This window comes from Lissotriton helveticus, chromosome 11, assembly GCF_964261635.1.
Source record: "Lissotriton helveticus chromosome 11, aLisHel1.1, whole genome shotgun sequence".
Lineage (NCBI taxonomy): Eukaryota > Metazoa > Chordata > Amphibia > Caudata > Salamandridae > Lissotriton > Lissotriton helveticus.
Window position 1 is genome coordinate 9,048,301 of NC_136072.1, and position 19,467 is coordinate 9,067,767.

The 19,467-nt window shown below is 40.0% G+C and overlaps 1 protein-coding gene across 1 annotated transcript in view; it reads left to right on the forward strand.

The window, feature by feature from the left end:
* LOC144792081 (putative cation-transporting ATPase 13A4) overlaps nucleotides 1-19,467 on the forward strand; it is a 319,809-nt gene that overhangs the window by 204,844 nt on the left and 95,498 nt on the right. The window contains exons 17-20 of the mRNA XM_078666932.1: nucleotides 6,592-6,709; nucleotides 7,955-8,079; nucleotides 12,628-12,791; nucleotides 17,216-17,338. Of these exons, the coding sequence (XP_078523058.1) occupies nucleotides 6,592-6,709; nucleotides 7,955-8,079; nucleotides 12,628-12,791; nucleotides 17,216-17,338 (530 nt within the window). The remainder of the gene's footprint in view (nucleotides 1-6,591; nucleotides 6,710-7,954; nucleotides 8,080-12,627; nucleotides 12,792-17,215; nucleotides 17,339-19,467) is intronic.

A 19,467-nucleotide genomic window follows, 5' to 3' on the forward strand; every position in this document is an offset into this window, starting at 1 on the left:
CTCTGCACTCCAGGGCTTTACGAAAAGACTTGGGGCAAGGCCTATAGCAGCATTAATGAAGATCTATAAGGCAAAATGCCTCTCAGTAGCCACATACGGTAGCTTAATATGGTGATATAGTTCCCCTGATTGTTTACAGGTCACCGAAAATACATTTATGAGATCTGTCCTCTCTGTTCCACAGTCTACGCCCTCATATACCATTCATTCCGAATTGGGGGTAGGTTTTATTTCTGACATGATAAGTATGGCTCCTGTATTATGTTGGTTGAAGACCTGGATGAACCAGGAAATCTCCCAGAACCATACTATCATGAAAGACTGTCTCCATTTAGAAAACTATAGTAAGAGTGAGTGGTTGACTTACATTAAAAATACTCTGTTCAAACTTGGGAGACCGGAGCTTTTCTCCTCTCCGGAGTTAATAAGACCAAAGGATATTGCTCTGATTAAGGGAGCCATGGCAGATATGCTGTCTCTGGAGAGAGAGGAACGCGAATTAAAAAAACCTACTGTAAGGGCCAATCTCATTGTTGCCAGCGTATGCGGCCCTGAAACCTACCTTAATGTGGTGAACCGTCCCTTTCACAGGTTTCTTTTAACCCGTTTCCGTTTCAATTTGATTCATTTGAATTTAGGACTGTTTCCTTCCTGGAGTACCCCCGAAAAAGCACCGCCGTGTTCTTGTGACAACTTTTCCATCCAGAATACAATGCACTTTTTGATGTTCTGTAGTCACTACACGGAATTAAGGATGACATTTTTGGTCCCAATACTTAAGGAGGGGGGCTTTCTGCAGGTTAAGCCTGCTCTCCTTTATTTGCAATTATTAGTCTTCTAGGATCATTTTTCATGTTGCAAGCTTTTTAGTGGGCGCTGTAAGGAGTAGAAATAAGAAAAACCGACTGATCAAATGCACATAAATGAACTTGGATGTACATATGTATGATGACTATATCCTAAAAATTGTCTGGGTTGGCATTTATAATGGTTAATGTTCTTATCCTATTTATTGCGTTTTTAACTGTGAAATTTTCACCCTATGAACTCTTTTGGATGATTTTTAAATTGGATCATGATTGTTTTTATACAGTATCAATGACTGTATTTAATTGTATATTTTGTATAGTTCCATTGTCTTTTTATGATATTGATTTAGCGAAATAAAGTATTCTGACTGACTGACTGACAATAAAGAATTGAACTATATTTCAACCCCCTGGATGTATTTCACTGTTCGAGAGATTGATTGTTGCTCAACTTTCTACTTCTTCGCTAATTCCAATCAGGACTCCTGATTGGAATTAGCATCAGAAGTAGATTGAGGGACGCGGAAGGGTGTGGGGCTGCGGCAGCACTCCGGGTTTGAGTGACTTTGGACTGGACAGCAATAGTGCGCATGTTCGGTTTTTGGGTGGTCATTTTTATGACCAGCCCGAACATGCGCACTAGCCTTCCCCTTAGGAGAGCGAGGGATACTTCATGCCACAGCCCCCGGTCTCCTAATGGGTGGGGAGTATCCCTGCTCAAGCCAATCCTGGCACTGCTGGAGCAGCGTCTGGATTGGCTGAGAGGAGTTGCCAGCAACTCCAGTGACGCAGAAGACATTGAAGGCACCAACGCGGGACCCCAGCAGCAGTTTTCTTACTTTATTTTTTAAACTCCCCCAGTATTGCAAGCCGCGACTGTATGGACCCCACTCTTCACAATGTTTTACTTTTCAGCAAGACGTGTGTTTGCATCTTGAATCTAAGAGTTCCAGTAGCTCAACTGTTAGTTGATTGCATGCTATCTGCAAATAACGTCTGAATCCCAAAATATTGGTTTGCTTTTGCCAGTTATTTCAGACACGTATTGTAGAGGCAGCGTTTGCGTTTGGAGAGGCAGCGGCTAATAAAGGCAGCACTGGCATCGTGTTGTTCAATAGGCGGACCGTACTGGGAAACAACCTTTACAACGCAACTTTTACAACGCACTACCACTACAATGAAACTTTTACAACGCAACATCCATTACATCGCATGCCATTACATCCGACCGTACTGCTTTAATGTCACTGTCTATTAGGGAGACCCTGTGATACTCCAACAGGCCACTGCTGTGCATTGTGCCTGGGACTCCTGCCCGGTTCCAGGGGTGGGCTCAGGTTATGTGTGTTACCTCCATGACACCAATTCCAAAAACACACAGTAAAAAGTTCAGCCACTTTAATCGCGTGGCGGCAACAGCGTCGGTTAGTGGTTAGTGGTTACTCATTTGCACACACCTGCACAGTGATGCTCATAGAAAGATATTTATGTTCCCTCATATAATCTGCAGCATTTCATGCGTGAACATGCTGAAGAGCGAAGGGGACACGCACGCGCCGTACTCCCATCACCTCACTGGCTGTATGTGACTCAGCAGAGGCCACAGCCTGCTCTTTGAAGCAAACATTAAGAGAGCGCCACAGAAGGGGCTTTACTCCTCACTCAGACCCGATGCAAAGCAACTAATGGGCTGGGAGTGTGAGTCCGCTCTGATCAGGCACTCAAGTCATGCTCACACTCATTAGCTCCCATGACACATATCCGTTGGATGACAGACAAGGGCTCCGTTTACCTACTACACGCAACCAAACTATAGATTACATATTTTGGATCTGGTTACATACACAAGGTCCAATCATGCGCACACCCCCATGGGCTGCAACCGCACACAAAACAGCACCACTCTCTCTCTTTCGCTTTCTTTCTCTTTCTCTTTCTCTCTTTCTCTTTCTCTCTTTCTCTTTCTCTCTCTCTCTTTCTCTTTCTCTCTCTCTTTCTCTCTTTCTCTCTCGCTCTCTTTTGCTCTCTTTTGCTTTCTTTTGCTCTCTTCCGCTCTCTTTCTCTCTTTTTCTCTTTCTCTCTTTTTCTCTCCTTCTCTCTCCTCTCTCTTTCTCTTTCTCTTTCTCTTTCTCTTTCTCTCTCTCTCTCTCTCTCTCCCTCTCTCTCTCTCTTTCTTTCTCTCTCTTTCTCTCTCTTCTCTCTCACTCTCTCTCTCTCTCTCTCTCTCTCTCTCTATCTCTTCTCTCTCTCTCTCTCTCTCTCTCTCTCTCTCTCTTTCTCTCTCTCGTTCTCTCTCGTTCTCTTCTCCCCCCCCCCTAGCGCAATAAAAGTGCCCCCTCATCACGCATGGTTCCTGGTTTTCTGTTATGAAGGGCTAGGAGCAAGTTGAGACCAGCAGGCAGTACAGGCAACTTGTGGGTGTATTTTCTACTTGCGGGGAGGGAGGAGAGCAAGCAGCCCTTAAGTAACAGAAGGGAATTTGTTTGTGTATGTGTAAAGGGCATGCGTACACTACAGTATACATTTTCTTGCCTGATATGTTGGACAGCAGGGTCCTGGGAATGAGAGACTGAGGGAGTGTGGGGGCTTGGAGTTGGAGGAGAGAAAGGCTGAGGGAGAGCAGAAACTGGGAGGTGGAGGAGAGAGGGTGAGAGAGAGCAGTAACTTGAAGGTGGAGAAGGGAGAGAATGAGAGAGCAGAGCCTTTGAGTTGGAAAGAGAGACTGAGAGGAAGTAGATCTTTAGAGGTGCAGTAGAGAGAGGCCGAGGGATAGCTGAAACTTGGAGGTAGAGGTGAGAGAGCAGAGGCTTGGAGGGAGAGGCTGAAGGATAGCCAAGACTTTAAGGTGGAGGAGATAAACGCTGAGGTGTTTTATTAACCTTCTTGCTTTGTCAGATTTGCTTAAAAATGCATCATTTCCCAACAGTGTTTTCAAAATGTTCAGGTGGAATCCCCAATGCCAGTAGGGCTCGCTGGCCACACTCGCTCACCACAGGCACTCATCCCCAACATTTACACCCACCATTTTCAAACATCACCAGCCGCCGATGGTCAGTGGGTCTGTGAGTAGCTGCATGGGTCTGAGAGCGGGTGTCTCCATGATTTTGTGAGTGTGTAAGTGGCTGTATGCCTCTGTGTGTGAGTGCCGGTGTGGGTCTCATGAATAGTTGTGTGAATGGTTGTATCGGTGTGTGACGGTGTGTAAGTGGCTGTGTGGGAGTGTGAGTGGGTCTCACTGTGGTTTTGTGGGGGTGTCATTGGGTTTCTGGGTCTAAGAGTGGGTGTGAGAGTGGTAGTATGGGTGTGTCTGTGTGAAAGGGTGTGTGAGACTGCCAGTGCTGGTGTGAGTGCTGTGTGGGTCTGTGCGTGGGTGTGAATGGCTATATGGATTTGTGAGTGTGTTTCTTCTGGGTGTGTGAGTGGTTTGTCCGGGTCTGTTTGTGCCCTATTCTGTGTAATAAAGTGACGGAATTGACCCCACGAGTGCTTATTCAGTTATGGGTACGATTACCCTTTGAGTCCAGGGTGCTGTGTGTGTGTGTGTGTGTATATATATATATATATATATATATATATATTTATTGATCCAAATGCTGATATTCTTTCTCAAACAGCATGCCGTAGACCAGATCAGTTGCAAAGGCGGTTGTTTATTTCAGGCTTCTGACACACTCAATGCGTTTCGGGGAGAACTCCTTGATCACGAGTAGACATGTCTGTAGTTTGTTGGTTTAAATAAACAATCACGTGATACATGTACACAGTGCAAAGAATTACACAAGTTTCCCTCACTCGCCAGCACATTTAAACAAAGTAAAATAAAATTAACTGACAATACCGTGACCATTTCTGTGTGTTTCTTAATTAAACTCTCACATAGTTGCATGATGCGGTGGAACCATGAACACTTATGCCGTTTCTAATAGCTGCTTCTTCAAAGCTGCAACAGGACCTTATTGTCCACATGTCCGGTTTTCAAGTAGCCCCATTTACACAATATTTTATTTTATTCCAAACTGTAGGGGGATTGCAAATGCATTGCTAATCATAGTGTGTCAACCGTAGGCGTTTAGGAAATTAAGCAAAGAGTGCCACTGTGGGCAAATCATAAATTCTGAACTGGAAATATGCATTATAAACAATTCATTGTTGGTTACTCCATATTTTGCAAACTTCTACGACACATTGTAATAAAGCCCCAGTGGGCAACAACATTGCTTGCCTCCATAATTCCATAAGTGTATGTTAATTACAGAGGGGTGGTAGCCACTTTATATCTATGGTTCCGCCATATTCAAATGAAGACATAGTGGGCCTTTGGTTCAGCTCTGTTCTTCCATATGACATTTACACTCTCCTTTCACAGAAGTTTCTGAATTGTAACTTAAAATTTGACTTTACTATTAAAGATTTTAAATTACAATTTATTTGAGTCTAAACAGTATGTCCCTATCTGCTCCCAATTCAGAGTTAGCACTTATTAAATAGAATAGTGTAACAGTGTTAGTTAATGGGAGAGAGAGATCTTACAGTAGTAAAAATTACTTGCATTTTTTACTACTAACACATGTAAAAGTAAAGTACAATATTCTACTTTTAATGCCATGCACCATGCCCTAGAACCTGTTAAGGCCTACCTTAGGGGTGATATGTAAATATTACAAAGGGAGGTTGAGGTTGAAACAGCAGTTTAAAACTGCACTACAGGCATCAATGGAAAAACCTGAGACATATATAAAAATGCTACTAAAGTAGGTGGCAAAATAAGTGCTGCAGGCCCCTACTAGCATTTTATTTTATAGGCACTGGGTGCATGTTGCACCATAAACTAGAAATTCAAATCTGCCAAACAAGTGAAGTTCAATTTTATCATGTTTTAAGGAGAGAGCACACACACTTTACCACTGGCAAACTGCACAGAGTCCGAAAAGCCAACAAAAACGGTTTAAAAAAAGGAAGGGAATGGAGGCAAAAAGGTTTAGGGTGACACTGCAGAGAAAGTCGGGACTAACACTTATCCAAATAAAAAATTGATTTAAAAATAGTTTTAGGAGTAGACATTGAATTGCAATTTGGTAGGGATGTCTTGACATCCCTTCCAAATTTCAATTACGTGTAAGATGTATCAATGTTTTGAAACTGCAATTCCAGTAATAATCTATTACCAAATTATAGACACCTCAAATAATGTGTGACTCATTCACAATAGGGACCTCTTCCAATTTTCAAAAAACAAATGTGGGCAGTAGGCAGTAGTCCACAGACTGTTTAAAAAACTTTTAAAAAAACTTTACTTTTTAAACCAAGACCTATCTCCTTTAATAAAAACAGACTAAATTTTTTAAAACAAAGTTTATTTAAAGACAATCACAGACATGATGAACTTCTGAGCGTAGCAGACCATAAATCTGAGCGAGTCACAATGTGCGACCTCTCAGTATTCATTCATGAGTTAGTTCTGATTGTGACCCACTCAAAAAGGAATTTTGCAGGCCAAACAATTAGTACATAGGTTTATTCGAAAAATCTGAATCAATGTGCAAACTGTCAGTGCATAATTTGCAACCCTTTTATACCAATTGATTCTTGGAACATCCAGCCCAGATTACTCTAAATAACCAGAAAAATTGTCTGGAAAAAATGTTATTAAATAATAGTATTTACCAAAGGGCACTCCATCTGAAATTAAATATGAGTTGTTTTGTGACTGAATGGAATTGTGCAAATTTGAGTTCTAGTGATGTAAAAGAATGTTAATTTGTGATGTTTTTTCTTTGAGCAGTGCCTTCCAATTTTTCAAGTGAACTCCAGATTTACACCATGCAGGGGTTCCGGGTCATTGGATTGGCGTACAAGGCTCTGCCATCAGAGATGCATCCTAAACTGCGCAGTTTAGCACGGTAAGACAGTGAGTCCTCCATCCCACAAGCCCTTCAAGAAGAGGAGGGACGTTTTTCCTGATTGAAGTATCAGACCTCAACAAGAGAAAACAGAGATGACCTCATTGTAGTAATTGGAAAAAAATGCTAGATTAGTTTTTAGTGGCCGTTTGGTTGACACTGATAACTTGATATGACTATTGTATTTTTTTTTATCTCATTCTCAAGAGATACTTCCAGTGCGACACATATGGCTGTGGCCTCAGGAAAACATGTTATCTATTGAGTGCATGACTGAATGGGAAAGCTTGTATAGAAAAACACCACAAACTGAAACACCTCAAGGGGCTTTCTGAGTGAATGTTCATGTTTTTAGAGGGCTTATCTTAATTTGTAACCTGATTTTTAGTTTTTACAATTCACAAAATGTGATTCCACATAAATACCAATTGAGTATCTGGAAGGGGTGTAATTTAGGTGTCCCCTTCAAAATACTGATTCGGTATATATCAATGTTTTGCAACCAAATCCTATTCTGCACTCCTTCTATATTGATCGCCTGAAGGGTAAGAATTTGTAGTTAAATGGCTGCTTCAAGATGACGAGTACTAGCTTCTTGATTACATTGAGAAGGCAGGCAAGAAGATGGATGAAGCCAGAGACTGCTGTCCCAGGTAATATTGAATACTTTGGTGGCATTCTTGGAGTGTGTTTGTTAGGAAAGATTTGTAGGTGGGGAAGTGGAACAATCAAAGCAGACACATCTTTGGATGGTGAAGAGATGTATTTGCCTCTGGAGACATTTAACACATTTCTTTGGCAAGGTCCTGAAGTCTAATGACTGAAGACAGTCATAAATACTGGCTTGTGAGGTAGATCCAAAGATTGATGGATCCTCTGTCTACTGATTGGCCACCCAGAGGCAAATAAGTGCTACCCATGTAGCAGTGTGGTTCTCCCAAGGCATCCGTAGGGTATCATCATCCCCTAGATAAAAACATTTTCATGCAGCAGGAGTGAAACATTATTTTCAGAATGGTAATGAAAGCATGTTTGGAGGGGCTCACATACCAAATAGGGAAATAACTGTGTATTGATTGTTGTGCTTTGGGGAGAAATAGGAGGATCAGAAGGGACGGCTGTGGCATTGAATCTTGAAGACAGAGTAGAAGACCAGAACCAGAGATTGCCTTGAAAGACAAAGATGGGGAACCTTTTTACATTGGTTGGTTTACAGTATCTTTGCCTTTTTCGTTTGCTTTGAAGGGGAGATGTTGAATCCAACTTGGAATTTCTTGGGCTGATGGTGATGGAAAACCAGCTGAAGCCGGAGACGAAGCCAGTGCTGGAGGAACTCTTGGAGGCCAAAATCAGGACAGTAATGGTGACAGGTATGTAAGATTACCACTGGATCTCGGTGCATGGTGTTCACATGGGTCGCATCCAGTTAAGAATTTCAGAAACCTCTAAGTAAGAGTGTAACAAGAAAATTAACTTGCCCAACCCCACAAGATAAGCACCTAGTCAAATATGTAAAACTAATTTAGTCAAATAAGATTTTAAAGTCTTCTGTGTTATAATCTTATACATAAACTTAGCATGTTCTTCAACTCAAGACCAGCTTGCAAATTATGTGAATTTTAATATCCATCACAATAATTTGATATACAAGTTTTATTTGCAAACACTAAAATGTCACGTAGAATAAAAAACATCTTAAAACAATAAAAAAACAGTTATCCATTCTGCAGTATAACCGTGATCTATGTTTACCAGTGTCTGTGATAGGGTCTACTCGGTCAGAGTGATATACTCTTCCAGTATAAAAAGTACTTGATTTTCTGAAAATAACATCTGCAGTGGTGCTTTTCAACTATTGTAATAACTACACGGAACATGTCCCATTCAGCAAGCGCTTGCAGTTCAGAAGTGGAGTTCTGCAGCAAGAATAAATGTGTGTTAATATGGGCAGATCGAAACAAATAAAATCAAACTAAACAGACACAGTCAAGCCTATTGTTTTATTGGCAGATCATGAATCCAGACTGGAGTTCCAGACTTTATTTTCTCTTAAGCTAAATTAATTCTTTAGTATTTCTTAGACATATGTGTTTTATCTTAATGATAGTATACTACTCCATTATTAAAAGGCTTTAAAATATTATCCTATTAATGTCCCCATGTCTTATCTGGCCAACCTGCTTTTTGTATGATGAATTGCCCCTCCAGAAAAAACCTTCCTGTTGCAGCCTCAAGGACTTGAGGGAGGTCTTAGAGTATTTGGTCTTAAGTCATAGGTCAGTTCAATTCCCACCAATGTCTCAAATCTAAACCATTCTTAATAGTCTGATTTAAAGTTTGATTGGTGTTTAATTTTTGTCTGCCAGGACGTTCTTTAATTATCTGCCATAATTAGGGCATAGCAGCTTTACAACTTCTGTGTGCAATTTGAAGAAATTTTACCCCTTGATTCCAGATTGTTTTTTTGGGATTTTAGTCCACCGAGGATGCTGTCGATGAGGTGCTTTCAATTCAAAGGGCTGCATTGAGTGTGCGTCATGCAGCGGCAGTTGTGAGGAGACTGTGGGCTGCGATGTGGATTCCAGTATCGCAGATGCGTCGCGCAGCGGCGGTGCCAATGCAGCTACAAAGAGATGTCACACTATGTTGGTTCTGCTTACAGAACCACAGCTGGCCTGGCAAAGCACCTTTGGGCCCACTTTCAGTGGTCCGGGACTGGGATGGCTCCTCTTTGGGGTCAAGTCCCACAACAAGTAGAGTCTAGGTGCTGGGGTCAAGGTGGTTGGAGCCTTTTATGTCCCTTAGGCTCTGATCGGGAGGCCAGCCCACTAGCCCTTGGAATCACGCTGGTGGTCCTAGGTTCAAGATGCAGGTCTAGTCCTTTTTCTCAGGCAGCAGGGCAGCAGTGGCAGTCCTTCTTCCAGAGCAGCACAGACGTACTTCTTAGTCTTCCACAGTTCCAGAGGTCTACTGCAGAGTTGGGTCTGAGGGTTCATTATTTATACCTGGTCCCAGCTTTCATGTAGGAAAAGGTTCTGGAGGTTTTTATCCCCAGTTGTGTTTGTAATGTTCTGCCTTCCTGCCCTGTCCCTAGCTTCTGTGGGTCTAAAATACTAGTGTCAAACCCTTTGTGAATGTACCGAGAACTTTTGTCACATGCAAGTGTGGTAGGGACAGCTCCTCCCCCTCAGTTTTATACTACACACACCGCACTGACATACCTGAGACATGTTTAGAAGGATACTTAAATGGGTGGCACGATCAGTGCTGCAGGGCTACTAGTAGCATTTAATTTACAAGCCCTGGGTACATGTAGCATTATCTTTCAATATTCTGTCCTAGATATTTTGATACAACGAGTATTTTGTAAAGAATGTATCTATAGAGCACAGTTTTAATGTGTGATCATAGCTGAGGACTAAGTCCCCTCCCTCTTAAAATATACTTGCGGATAAGGTACCGACATGACCCTGCATGGTATGTTAGATTTGAAATTAAAGTCTCTACAAATAAATATATGTGGTCACATTCATAAACACAGCATTTTGGTGTTTGCCGTTGACGTTTAAGCGTGAGTAGGTGGTATTTAATATAGTACTGATGGGAGTTCTGGAGATTGATTAACGGTCTAGCCAGACCAAAAATCTGCTGTAGGGTCTATCTTATCTGAAGAAGAATGGGTGGCGTTTCTGAAAAAACATCTAAACCCAGAAACCTCAGCATATAATCAATGTACCAATCAGGAAAATAAGATAAAAGTTGACCTGGAAGGGAATTGTGAAATGTATATAACCAAATCTCAAGTGGCGTAATTGATAAAGAAATAAAAGGATGGGGCTCCCGGTCCCAATGGAATCCCGTTCGCACTATACAAGGAAGCACCAGATTTTTGGTCTGCCCACCTAACCGATGTTTTTAACGAAGTGGTTCAGAGCGGATTAATCCCGAAATTGTGGAAAGGATCTCTAATAAAACCAATCTTTAAGAAAGGAAACTGGCAAATGCCAGAAAACTATCGGCTAATTACCTTGCAAGATACGGATACAAAATTGTTTGCTGGGATTCTACTGGTGATTTTAACGGATTGGGCAAAGGAGAATCAGGTACTGCCCCCAAACCAAACAGGCTTTATTAAATGCCTTGGAGCATCCACAAATATACTAACATTATCAGTATTAATTGATAAGGCAATTTCAGTAAAACAACCCTTATACCTGTGTTTCATAGATTTTAACTCTGCTTTTGATTGTGTTGACAGAGAGCTTTTGGGGGCTAAACTTAACAAACAAGGAATTCCGGATACTTTGTTAAAAATGATTAGGCTTCTGCACTCCGAAACCTGGGTCATGGTGAGGATTGGTGAGGGAAGCATACTAACCAATGAAATTCCTACATCTAGTGGTCTTAAACAAGGGTGCATTCTGGCCCCCTTACTTTTTAATTTATTTTTAGCTGATCTTTCTACTAAGTTAAATGAAATTAATGTTCACCCTCCAAGGTTAGCATACAAACATATATCCAACTTGTTGTATGCAGATGACGTCATACTCCTAAGTCATACCAAAATTGGAATGCAACGATTAATTGATGCCATTTTTAAGTATTCAAATGCAAGCGGTATGGTAATAAACAAAGCTAAGACCAAAGTGATGGTTATTACAAAAAATGTGCGAATAAAATTTAAACATAAATGGTTTTTGGATGACAAACAATTGGAACAAGTTGCTGTCTATAAATACCTTGTTGTTATTTTAAAGAAAATTGTAACTTCCTGCCACAAAAACAACTGGATAGTACAATGAAAGCAAACTCCCTTGTTGCAGCATTTAGAACTATTCAGAAAGCCATAGGAGACCTGTCTTATCATTCTTTTTAAAAAATAATTGCTGCAAAACTACTCCCTACTTTAACATATGGAAGTGAGGCACTCAATGGGAAAGATGCTGAGATCATTAACACTGCCGTAGCTAAAACTTACAGAATCTTATTCTCCCTCTCAAAGAATGCCTCACAAGCTCAGGTGAGGTTGGAGTTTGGGCTAAATAATCAACTATATGCAAGGAAAGGGCATATACTGAAAGTATGGAATAGAATAAAAACGATCAGGATAATGAAATGTCTCATTTACTGACTGAAAGTTACATGTATGCTCCTACCTATAAAATATTTGGTATAAAATCGATCTGGAACACCACTATTGCACAGGAAAGCTTAAAAAAACAATAAATAAACTTACCAACCACCTTTCCTTGATAAAGGATAAAGATATGTTTGTAGAAAGGAACCATGCATGGCCAATCGTAAATGGATTGAAGGGAAAAAAAGGTGAAAAAATACCTGTAAACATCATGGTCTAAGAAAAATAAACAGATCTTTATCAATGCTAGATGTGGCTGTTTGCCAGGATTATGTCACTTACCACCATGGAAAAGATCAGAAGAAGACAATATATGCAGGCTTTGTAAATCAGGACAAGAAAATATTACACATTTACTGTGTCTTTGCCTGGATTTGGAAAGTGAAAGGAAAACTACACTTAAGAGACTTCCTAATAAACGTGGGTTTAAGGACATGTAGGCAAGCCCTGATTGCATGTTAAAACTCTGAAGATCTATTAATGAATTCAGCATTTGTGAAATTGCTATGTGCTATAGAAAAAAGTTGGAGGCTTTTGCTTGATTAACTAATGGATTGTTCTAATATGTATATTATATAATCAAGTCTGCAGACATAATCCTGAATGAATGATTGCTCTATAGCCTAACGTGTATGATATATAATCAAGTCATTGGATATTATTTGGAATGATGGATTGTTTTATAATTTTAAAACCTGTTGATATTTTAGCTACTTTTTGTAAGATTTTAATTAATCATACAAATAAAATAAACTTGAAACGTGATGTATGTGTTCCTCAGGTGACAACCTTCAGACAGCGCTCACTGTTGCAAAACATTCTGGAATGATCCCTGAGTCTAGCAGACGTAGCCTGGTCAGTGCCTGTGGACCTGAAGGCTGCAGCCCAGCATCCATCACCCTACGAGTGGTGGACGATCAGAAGAGCATGACGGACGTAACGGACGTAAGCAATGCCTTCTAGATATGCATCTCATTAGCATGAACGAGGAACAGCAAATGTTTTAGATAGAGTTGTTCTCCAGCTTTTTATAGCTTGACAGATGATTCAAAATGTCCACTCATTATTCTGAGTCTTTCTTATTATTTCCAGCATACACCTTCCATGTTCATAGTATACACATGGTTCGCTAAAGAATCATTTACATTTGAATACATATAATACATAGTAGGCACTGGGTGTTAAAAGAAGGGAATACCCATGTGTTTGTGATCCCCAAAGTCAACAGTGCAAAGATCGCTGGCTCACAGTGCCTGGCAAGTGGGGTTAAGTGCATGTCACATTTATCAGTTTCCAAACGTCTCTTGAGAAAATGATGATGCTGTCTGCGGTGATGTCCAACCTAAAGCTGGATCAGCCCATCACGCTCATGTCCAACAGCTCAGCCACCCTTGATTCCTCAAGTTACTGACTTGTTAACATGTTTGTGAGTTGATGACACTAGTGTTGTATATAATGAGTCCTTCTTATTGGTACCGTGATTGTATCATGATTGCATGAGGCATCACCCATGGCTCCACCTTGCCCCAATTTCCGTTTAAGGGAGCTCACCATCACCACCTCTCACATGACCCACTGTCCTCTCTGTACTACCTCTGTGAGAGCAAATCATGATCAGACATGTTAATGAGCTCACCTGTGTCATTAGGGTGGCACAGAGCTGAGTAATATACCACACTTGGTGGGGTCAATCAGCCAGAGCTTATTAGGAAAATAAAATCTGTAGAACTTGAAAAACACATGAATTCTTGGAAAAGCACAAAAAGGAAAAGTAATGGCTTGGAAAAGAAAGACAGACCTGAAGAATGCCCCTCACCACCGCAGTAATATTAATGGGAAGTTGCTTCGATGGATACATGGTAAATTTCATGCTTTTGCCACAAAGTAGTTTAACATCGGTGTGGTACTTCAGATAAATTAACATTGAGTAAAACTATAGGTAAAAAGATTTCTTTATGGCTGTTCAGAGAGTTCTGCCTTTGTTAAAGATTTCAATGGCTAATTGAGAGTGTCCGAGTTGCTTCCCATACCCACTCTCCCTCGTCTGCACCATGAACGAGTTTCAATCTCTATGTCATATACCAGGAGGAGCTCAACTGAACCTAGGAGGAACTTGTTCAGTGCAGTGGTAATGGATGTCTTCCTCCTCTTCAGAGCCTAGCGGAGCCTCTCTCTGGGGTAGATGTAGAACAGGGCTTTATAGGGTAACCATGCAGTCATTGCTGGTGAAGACCTTCCCAATCCTTGGAACATTCATAAGGTACATGTCTTGGGTATCAACACAATCGCAAGTTTTCATGGATTAGAAATCCAAAAATGGGGAATACCTGTTCCACTGAGAAGAGCTTTTAGCAAACCATCTCTACCACTGATCCTCCCTGTTCAGCCCCCGTGAAGTAACATTCATAGGATATATGCCTTGGGTATCAAAACAATCCAAAGTTTCATGGTCTAGAAATCCAAAATGGTGAATACCTTTTACAACTAAGAAGTGCTCTCTGCCGCAAACCGCCCCTACCACTGACACTCCCTGTTCAGCCATTGTGAGCATTAAAGGAATTCTCCCGCTACCTACCACACTTCTTGTGGCCTCCTGTCAGTATGTCTCCTTTAGGGCTGCTGGGTCTCTCTTTTCAATGTTAAAGGTGTTTCTTTGATAATCTGATTTTAAACGTGTTACTGGTCTTTACGCTATACTCTACCTGTCTACTGGAATATCTCAAAAATGGTCTGACGACACAAAATTGATACCTCGGTCAGAAACCGGATTCAGGGTAGGGGCTGGCACACTGACCAATTTATCAGCCGTAACGCTATTAATCGAAAAAGCCAAACATCAGAACAGGTGGATGTTTGCATGCTTTGAGGACTTAAAGTCAGCTTTAGATTGTGTGCCCCAAAATCACCTATGGAAAAATTGGCAACGGGGGGTATTCCAAACAGCTTATTGAACGCCATTAGGGACTGTATATGACACCTGGACTCAGTTGAAAATAGGTGATGGTTGTTGTGTAACAAAGAGAATAGGCACCCACAACGGATTAAAACAGTGGTGTGTTTTAGCCCCAAGTCTTTTTCATCTGGATTTAGCTGATCTTGAAGAAGCACTTACTGGAGTAAACAGTAATCCACCAACGTTAGCCAAAGAGGAAATTAGGTACTTACAGTATGCTGACTATAAAGTGCTTTTCAGCCAAACCCCAATAGGGCTACAGCACAGTATGAGCACACTAGCGAATTATATGGATCGGCATGGATTAGAATTAAATCTATCTAAAACAAAGGTAGTGCGGTTAGTGGATGCCAAATTAAAAAAACACGCCTGGTTTTTGGATGGAAAAAACGTCGAGGTTGTTGCCTCATACAAATACCTGGGGTTTAATATCGAGAGAAAACTGAGTTATAAACATCAGTCTCTAGCAATGAGGGCTAAAGTGCAAAGTCTTATCTATGGCTTCAAAAATTAAGCTGTCCATCTTACAGCCACCTATTATCTGTTATGCCAGCACAGTTAATGCCTTCTGTCACATATGGTAGTGAAATTATGAGGGGTCGTGAAATCACAATCTTAAATAATATCCAAACGAAGGTCTATAAAAATGTCTTTCTCATACAGCAAGCAGCAACACCAGCTCAAGTCCGTTTAGAGATTGGTCTGACCAATCAAATACATCGGACCAAACGTGCTTTAATTACATTATGTGGAAGGCTTAGAGCAGCCACAACTGATTCTATTGAGAATTTGTGCTGGAAAGAAATAGAAGCTCAGAGGAAGAAGAAAACACAAGGTTCCAGGGGCTGTTACTTAGCACAAGTTATTAAGGATCTTTGTGTTCAAGAAATTTGGAACTCAGGCATGGGGAAACAGGCCTTTAACAAAGCGTTAAATCGGGAAACAAAAATCCTGTCTAATATAACAGATGAAAAACGCTTATTACAAAGACATCATGCCTGGACGGTGATTAATTCATATAGCACCAAGAAACGGCAGGTTTATTTATCAGCACATTTCTCGAAAATTTTAAAGAACCAATTTATGAATTTACGTTTTGGTATGTGGGAAACAAAGTTTTTGATCCCCTCATGGAAACATCATTGCCAACATCGAGACTGCAAACTGTGCAGCTACAAACATGAATCCCTATCACATATTCTCTGTGAATGCCTGAAGTTATTAAAAGAAAAATATATTTTTTAAAGAAATATTCATTAATATGAACGTACGAACATGCAGGGAAGCTGTAACCACCTGGTTGGGTGGGTCTTCGATTATGCAGGGGAGTAAATTCATGAATTTGTATCTAAAGGAATTAGGAAGAATTGTAGAAGAAAAACAAACCATTTAATATACAGTTATATGATGATGGTTTTTAAGATGATGATGTTGTGGTGCAGCACTTTTTGGATAGGTCTTTGCTTTTACGAAGGGTAAAATAATGAACGAAGATTCTATTTTTTTAAATACTGGATGTTATATTGGATGTTTTAAGTAATGTCATGATATTATATAGTGTAATGATTTTAAAAGACCGAACATTTGATTAAATTTGACTTTGACTTTGTGTTACTGGTCTTTCTAGCCAAGGTTACCCGCACACTGAAAAAATACTTTTGTTTATAAATTCCAAATAAAAGTTGGAAATGTAATATCACATTAAATGTTCTATAGCAGAAGATAGCAGAGGCTGCAAGGAAATTATGAAGCTAAGTCATGATAAGTTTTAGAAGCAGTAAGGAAAAATTAGTCCTATCCCTCCATGAAAGACCTGTAATGTGATATGGGCGGGAGGGACCAGGGCTATTGTTGAACCTGCATACGAGAAGGTGCCATACTAAAGTGAAACCAAGGGCAATTTGAAAAAACAAAACATTTTAAAAATATCACAAGTGCCTGGACCTGGTTAGCAGGCTGCAACCACTGCAGAGATCAATATACCAGCTGTCCTGAGTAAAATGGGGAGGGGGGCATGAAAAATATGGATTTTCTTAGAATTATGCATATAATTAGGAGATTCAGACATGACATTGCAGAGAGTGCACTTAAGTCATGTGATGTAACAGTTTGTTTACAAATCCAAACTTCCTGGCCAGAGGGCAGTGTCATAAGGCAGGGGAGCTTTGTGCAATGTTCTGATAGCAAAATGTTCTTTAGAAAGGGACATCCTTGATTTCTTTCCCAGGACACTGGTAGCCTTGCTCTTGGAACAGTTATAAAGGTTTTTATTATTAAAGAGCACCTGGTCCTGCCGTCAGTCAGCAGTGTCCTGCAGGAAGAGGGGTATTACTTCAAGTCATTACTTTCATTTGATGTTATTTCTACAACTGACCCAATTATAATGACAATTTTGTAATAATGTTTTTGATCACAGGAGATGTTCTTTAGCTTTGAAGAAAAATTGAGCAACGCGATGCAGTTGGGAAACTACTACTTTGCCATGGATGGAAAAACGTACCATGTTATACTACAGCACTTCTACGGTCTGCTCCCAAAAGTAAGATTGAGAATTTCAAACAATCTAAATGTAATTTCTTCAAGACATAATCTTAGAAAAAGATGTGTTCATATTTTCTTATATGTCAAATCTCCAAACATAATAATAAGCCGTAGGACCTAAGCCTAGCATTAAGTTGCAATAATAGCTTTTTATACCTTTTATTGAAGACACACAATACAAGTAACCTTTAATAGGCACATATACAAACTCAGATCTTCTTTTTTTTGTTGATAAATGTTTTTATTCATAAAAACTGAGATAACCTAATATTTCTGATCAAAGCACTTTCAATATCTAAATATTTCATTTTGAATGAAGTGACTAGTTCTGCTGATCAATGCGTAGCTTGATATTTTCTTAAAATAGGACAAGGGACTTTATTACTCACTTCTAAAAACAACGCAACATCTTAGAAGAAATGGTAATGTGTATCACTCTAAAATCACATAGACAACACTCATTTGGAATCATTTTATCTCAGAGATCTTTTTTTCTCCAAATCATGCCAATCACAATCTTCATTCATAGTAATTGATCCTGTGTATATTTATCAGAAATTTGAGACAAATAGGGAAAATATCTTCACCTCCAATTCCTTGAAAGGAATGCATCACAGATTTGTTGGAGGACAGATAATTATCTTAAATTTAATTGGTGTCTGTTGCCATTTCACTCAGATCCTTGGCCAGAAAAAGTGAGATCTCGAAGTGTAAAATGTCATCCATTAAGGCAGAGTTGATAGCAAAATGAAAACTTTCACACAATGGGACATCTGACCAATTAAGTATGTGCTTCCTGGCCATAACCGAAAGCGTTTCACTGTTAGTAGTCCCAATTCACAAAATTAGAACCCTTAGGGCACATTATTGCAGCAGTAGAACCCAAGAAGAATAGCCCAGATCTAGTCTTAAGGCATGCATCATTGAATTTGTCAGAAATGCAAAAGGTCTTTTTAAGCTCAGATTTTTCGATGTTCCCAATTTACTCTGGCATTAGAGGTCAATAGTTCTGTTCCATAAAGGGCCTGAGATATTAATTTTCCTATGAGAGCTCTATTTCTTGGCTCTGCCAAGAGGCCACCAAATCAGATATCAAAGTTCTTAGGTGCATTAGTGAGGTGAAGACCAAGGTATTTGTAGACACTTATCTGCTCAACTAAAGCATCTTCAGGAAACCAGGCAAACCCATTTGACTGCTTTGCAAAGAACAGTGTCTTGATTTAGATCTCTTTGGATGGGCTACTCCGACACAACGGTGAATGACATCCTGTCTGCCGGAATATAAATCCCATTATATTCTCTATTTCAGCGGATGGGAAATCCATCACTGTTGAGAGGGAGTAACCTGTCCACTTAGATCTAAATCAGCCATTTTCTACATCGATATATAATCTATTGGCTTCGCAGTATTTCCTGGGGACTTAGATTATTCTTTGTAAACCCATTGGGGTGTAGACAATAAGTACTAGGTAACATTTTTGGGCCCCCCTCTGAAACAGAACACTTTTAGGTCAGGGAGAAGAGGGGAAGAAAAACATACACAAAATAGCAACTCCCTCACGACCTAATACTTTTTCGAGATTTTTCCTCCAATTACATGGGCATAACCAAACAGCAATAACACATTGGCTTTACTTTCTCATTTCTTTTATTGAAATAATTTTTTTCCTTTTTTAAGATACTTTTTTCAAAATCATTTTTTTCAATTCTTAAGAGTTGTTTTTGTCACAAGATACATTGTTATCATTAATACATCATAATACAAAATTAATTATTCCTAACATAATACTCAAATAAATACACCTATCACCAGGTAGAGAACTACACCACACACAACACTCTCTCTCACTCATACACAGTCATAACCTCATGCATCTGGACACGTTAACATTTATATTGTTGTTCTATCTATTGTCCAATCTATAACCACTGTAATCAGTGGGATTTTAAAAGGACTTTGGTCAACGCGTTTCGGTGGAACAGCAATAGAAACGTCCTTCATCAGGACCCGCCACGTTGATCAGTCTATGTTCTCCATACCCTGGGTTTATTCATAAAAAGATTTTCCATTTTACGTTTTTTGCCACTCGAAAAGTTTTTGGGGAGAGGCGCCAATTTCTAGTTGTA